Below are 6,031 nucleotides of genomic sequence, written 5' to 3'. Positions count from 1 at the left end.
AATAACTAAACTGTAAATCAATGTGAATGTGGCTATTTGTCCTCTTTGAAAACATTACCAGTGTGCTTGTCAGTTGTTAATTTGTTTGTTGATTCATGTTATGTTGTATGCACTTACATGTGTTTATTTATTTATTAAATTTGTCATTGTGAATCATTAACATTGTCACATCTTCTTGTTAAATATTCACAATTCATCTCATTTTACTGTTCAGGGGGAGGAGACAAAAGATTCGATTCACTGAAAAGTTTCCAACTTCTCATCACCGACGCGCTCTGGGGTTCCGGGAAAAGGGGCGGGGCTTTGTGTACAGTGTCACGTGTGGGTCGTCCCGGGTGGGCGGAGATAAATCGGCAACTACAAATACACACGCTCAAGCTCTTTGGGGGATTACATCCAGGGAGAAACGACATTAGGAGACAAAGGAAACGCAGGCGGACTTCGCTTTTTTTTAACAGGTAAAAGTGAAGTTTATGAGGATTTGACCCCTAGTAAACCTGGGTTAAGGAGTTCCGGTGGTTATTTGCGGCACGTTTTAGGTGCGAGGCAGCCTCGTGCGTCTGGTGACGTAGCACTGGGGATAATTTCATCATCTTCGAAGGAAATCAATTGATTTATATCTACCTTTTGTTAAACAAGGTTTTGCTTAAAGTTATTGTTTCAGACTTTTTATCTGCGCTGGTGATCGTCTTCTGTTCAAAAACGACTAAATATATCACTTCCGGTTGATGGAATTATAGAACAAATTAACCTGTTGCGTTTATAAAGTGGTTTAACGACTAACAAATCAGATATGGTAAATTATTTAATTTTGGATCATTTCATGCAAGTAAGTGTAGAATTTGTTTCAGAAAAAAAAAAGTGTTTGTAATGGTAGTTGACTGAGTTGTAAGTTTCAGCCTCGGTTACGTCAGACAACCTGATGAACTCATTAAGACATCACCCAGCATTTATTTAAAGTCTAATATGGATTTAGAACGCTGTTCCTTAGCATGCATTTCAGCTTGGCTATTTTTAATGACCCCGGCCTTTGGTTTCATGTTATAAGAGGTCTGCACACTCACCAGGGACCTCAAAACCTACTTGCCGAACAATGTAATGTAATATCCCATATGGCCTGCAGGACATCTATCTGACGCGGTTAAAACCAACCTGACAACCGGTCTTCCCGCCTGCTTTTGTCCAGCTCTGCAGAAATCTGATCCAATCATGAGTAAGGAAACGGAGATCGACTTGAAAGAAGTGGAGCTGAATGAGCTGGACCCGGAGAAGCAGCCCATGACGGGCGACGGCCCCGCGGCTACCGGCGAGAAGAACGGCAGTGTCAAGCTCAAAATCCCCGAAGATGAGGTGACCTTCACTGGCCTGTCCAAAGACGAGCTGATGAAGGTCGCTGGCACGCCCGGGTGAGGACCGCCACAGTCTGTTTTCTCTTAAACGCCTGTCGGATATAACGGTGGGACGTTCTCACACCGATCCTTTGCGTTTTAGATGGGTGCGAACACGCTGGGTGCTCCTCATCCTGTTTTGGCTGGGCTGGGTCGGCATGCTGGCCGGAGCCATCGTGATCATCGTCAAGGCCCCCCGCTGCAAACCCATCCCAGAGATGAACTGGTGGAACGAAGGACCCATGTACCAAGTCCCTGACATTCATGCCTTCTCTGAGGGATTGGAAGGTACAGCATTTTATTTCGTTTAACTTTTTTTTTTCCCCCTCCCCAACAGCTCATTCTCATGAGACTCATCTTGTGACCACGTCTGTCTTTTCCTTCCTCCTGCATGGTCTGTATCGGCTGCTTACGATAGCAAACTGCTTACGAAGCTGGCTCAGAATGACTAAAGGTTCAAAGGTCACGAAAAAAAAAAAAACGCCAACTCATTTGTTTCATATCTCTTATTTACAGAGCTTGCGCAATATTTTACACACTTTTCTGCTTAATTGCCATTGGAGCTTTTGCTCCTCTGGTCAATTTCCTCTATGCAGGAATAAAGGGTTTGTGACCAGACGGAACAAATTGTACCGCTGTTCCTCAAGTGCTTTACTAAAGCTGTCGGCCTTCCAGCGGAGTTCCGAAAACCCCACGTGACTTTATTGTTTCCGCATAAAGAATCTGCTTGTGCTCGGGCTTCACATGGCGTCCAGAGGATGTGAGCGGGGCCGCTCACATGCTCCCGCCTTCAGTCATTTTGAAGCTAAAAGAGCCTCAGTGATCAACCTGTCGCTTCCTCACTTTGTCGTCCCCCCCCCCCCCCACCGTTCCCGACCCCTTGACACCGCCGCTCTTCGCACATCAGCGCTCGGTTGTTTCTGCCCGACGTGGGGATTCACTGACAGCATTTCATTCTTTCTCCTCTCCAAAGGTTTCGCCGCCAAGCTGGATAACATGAACCAGCTAAAGGTGAAAGGTTTGGTGCTCGGGCCCCTTCACACGGTGCAGCCCAACGAGAAGAGCACCCTCGACCTGAAAGCGATCGACGCGAGTCAGGGGAGCGAACAAGATCTGGTCGCCATCCTGGAGAAGGCCCACAAGAAAGGTAGGGAGCTCGCTCTCCAGCCGCAGGGGCTGCGATTTTCAGCATGATGTGAAGATTCCCGCAGTGCTGGCTTCACTCAGCTTTCCTCTCGACTCTTCTTCAGGTATTTATGTGGTGCTTGACCTGACTCCAAACTACGAAGGTACCGACCACTGGTTCTCATCCAGCCTTGACGAGATAATGGATAAAGTCACGGTATGCGATGAATACGTCTCGTCTTTTCATTCATTAGCGGCGTTTTATCGTATTGATCTTTCTTATTGCTTGCAGGAGCTGCTGAAATGACTGTGCCTCTTTTTTTTTATTATTTCTTTTTCTCCCTCTTTCTAGGTTGCAGCTGAGCACTGGCTAGATTTGGGGGTGGATGGTATCAAGATATCTGACCTCACAATTCCTTCCACCTCGCTGGACTGGTCCAAGCTGCGCGCTGCTGTTCAGGGAAACCGCACTGAGGAGGCCAAGAAGAAGTAATTACAACTGCATTATTGGAAGGCTTGCAACCATTTACAGCTCTTGAGGGGGGGGGGGGGGAAACCAAGTGACTTGAAGGAACTTCATTTGACATTTGTTGTTTGTCAAGTCCCAGATGACGTAATTTCCCTTAAAAAAACGGAAGGAGGAAAAGGTCATTGGGGAATCTGAACACTGTGCAATTGTTTAATGAGGTGAACATGGCGATCAAAAGCATTCCAGTGTGCAGAGGGTTTGTCTGGAAACAGGTCAGCTGCAGCCTCATGCAGAGAGCGGCCAGTGCTTCAGCAGCACCTTGTGTTGTAGCGACCTCTTGTGGTCGATTTCAGGAACAACAGGCTGAAAGTGTGGTTTTCCAAATTGGAAGTTGCTGGAGTTGAGACTATTGCAGGCAATTTCAAAGCCACAAATGTTATGTTTCGTGATGAGGCGTTCTGCGGCGACGAGGCTGAACTGACCACGTTCGTTCCCCCCCCCCCCCCCAGGGTGCTGATGGGAGTTGTTCGCAACATGTCCTCTTCAGAAGTGTCGATACTGGTGAACACCACCGGTACAGATCTGGTCCTGTCTGACGTGCTCAGCAGTAAAACTTCAGGTACGCTACTTTTGTCATTCGCCATACTTCAATGTTTTCTTATTTATTTATTTTTTAGACTTTATTCATTTTTTTCTTTCTTGACTGTCTTGCAGGTGTGGGGCGCATCCAGGCCATGGACGACCTCCACTCTCAGCAGAGCAGCATCGGCTGGGGTCTCGGCGCCGCCCAGCAGGACAACCTGGCCAACCTGGCCAACTCCTCGGCCCTGATCCGCCTCTACCACCTCCTCCTGTTCACCATGCCGGGAACGCCGGTCTTCACATACGGAGACGAGATCGGCCTGCAGGCCGAGCCGGGCGTGGCGCATCCTGCCATGGTGTGGGATATAGAGAAGGAACCGACCGAGGAGAATCCCGCGGACGCGGCTGCGGAGGTAACGGGGGAAACAACATTGACTCTCGGCGCAAAACACACACACACACCCTACCCCAAAAAGAAAATCTAACCCAGATGGCTTTTTAACGTCATTCGCAGGCGACCCGTAAGGAGCGTGTCGCTCTTCGGAAGTGGTTCAGAGCGCTCAGTGACCTGCGAGTAAAAGAGCGCTCGCTCCTCCACGGACACTACTACCCCCTGTACTCGGCCCCCTCGTCGCTCGCCTTCCTCCGATTGTGGGATCAGAGCGAGCGATACATAACGGCGGTCAACTGGGGCGACCAAACAGAGACGCTGAAGCTAACACTGCCAGTTACAGGTAAGTCGCCCGCGTCGCCAAACCCGTCGCATCAAGCTGCTCCAGTCACCCCCCCCCCCCCCCCCCCCCGTTTCCCCCTAAACCGTCGGTCTTTGTCTCTGCAGAAGGAGTCGAGCTGCCGGCGACGGCAACGGTCAAGATCTCGACAGACGAGGACCTGGCAGTGGATTCCAGCATAGACCTGGATAAAGTCACGCTGAAACCCGGACAGGCCGTCCTCCTGCAGTTCCCCTACACGGGCTGAGGATGGCGCCAAACTAGTAAAGTCACAGCAAGGTGACTTTTCTTTTTTAGAACATGATTGGCCTCACTGCAATTAAACAGAACTTTTTATTTTGTAGCGACGAACTGGGGTCAAAGGAAATCTTCCACACGAATGCAAAACACAGGCTATTAACATTCTATTTGGATTTTGAGTCATTTTTAAGAACTTTTTCGTTTGGGTTTTTATTTTTTATCAAATATCTGAGAATTTGTTCTTATATTTAAAAAAAAAAAAAGAATGTTGACTTCAATCTCCACACATATGAAAGACATTCCAATCTTTGCTCTCTGGGCATTTTATTTTAAATTTCAATGTGTTTTATTTTATTTTTTGGCCGTTTTTGCTTTTCAGTGGAAGAAATGAACTAAAGTGGAAAAGAATAAAAGTTCTGTACCTACGCTGGCGTTGTGTGTTTGTCACTGAGGTGTAGATGATATCATCAGTCTATATTTTAGTCGGCGCTGGAGATGATATCGGAGGAGACGCCCGCTGCGTTTCGGTGCGTACAGGTGCGCGAAAGTGTGTCGCAGATGTTAACGAAAGGAAGCACATCTATGTTTTATCACCATCCTGTCTCGTTATAAATTCATATGACACTTCGAGAGGTTTTTAATCCCACAAAAAGAACATCGCGGCTCCAAACTCGGCAAGTGAAAAGCGTTTCGACGTCAGAAACGCCTGCAGCTCGACCGACGCCTCTGCGTCGCTTCCCTCACTTGAATGAACTCAAGATTTGGTTGAATTGGACTGTTTTCCTGTTACTTTACACAGAAAACACAACTTGTTTCATGAGGATGTTTAATTTAAAAGCTTATGTATGATAGCAAAACTATCCACAGGAACATAAATGAATATATTCTAACCTACCTTCATCTGCAGTCGCTGTAGTTTTACATGCGATTAAGAAAAATGACAAAAAAAAACCTCCGTATTATGAATGAAAACTCCAAGCCTATATTGTATGAATTGCACTATAACGTGTCTGTTGTGACATTAAAATCCAGAAGAGTTTAACATTATTTACCAGCTACAATAGTACTCACTGATGTATGAACAGTAGATTCACTTAATTTAATGGCTTTGAGGTTAATATATGTATTTCTGTATAAATTGGCTTTCTTTTCTCATTTAAGAGTAAAAAAAAAAGTGATTTCTATTCTGTTTTAACTAAACATTTAATATAAATATCCAACACGAGGGAATAAAAAAAACTACCAATTGATCTACAACTTTGACCGAATGGATCCAATATAGTTCTTTTTATTCTAAAGCCATGAACATTATTAAAGGTTAGATTGCATAGTCACCAAATGCAAAACCGTATATATTGTGGAGAGCAGTGGTCTGGAGTTAGTTCAATGTCCAATGATTTTGAAAGACCAATAATTGTTATTGCATAATTGAAGTATTAAAAATCTTTATTTTGTGCAGTTTGCTCATCAACAATAGACCTAGTTAGAGGGATAGT

The 6,031-nt window shown here is 45.8% G+C and overlaps 1 protein-coding gene across 1 annotated transcript; it reads left to right on the top strand.

Annotated features, from left to right (window-relative positions):
• The first annotated feature begins 366 nt into the window (after positions 1-366).
• Positions 367-4,961, top strand: slc3a2a (solute carrier family 3 member 2a). Its single transcript, XM_080518879.1, has 10 exons — positions 367-458; positions 1,187-1,406; positions 1,492-1,676; positions 2,362-2,535; positions 2,639-2,730; positions 2,866-3,002; positions 3,492-3,601; positions 3,697-3,977; positions 4,079-4,298; positions 4,403-4,961. The coding sequence occupies exons 2-10, from the start codon at positions 1,210-1,212 to the stop codon at positions 4,540-4,542; spliced, it is 1,536 nt and encodes a 511-aa protein (XP_080375005.1). The 5' UTR covers positions 367-458; positions 1,187-1,209; the 3' UTR covers positions 4,543-4,961.
• The last annotated feature ends 1,070 nt before the right edge of the window (positions 4,962-6,031 follow it).

The sequence above is a fragment of the Blennius ocellaris genome (genome assembly GCF_963422515.1).
Source record: "Blennius ocellaris genome assembly, chromosome: 23".
NCBI classification, from domain to species: Eukaryota; Metazoa; Chordata; class Actinopteri; order Blenniiformes; family Blenniidae; genus Blennius; species Blennius ocellaris.
Note: the sequence above shows the minus strand (reverse complement) of the source record. Positions and strands in the feature narration are given on the sequence as shown.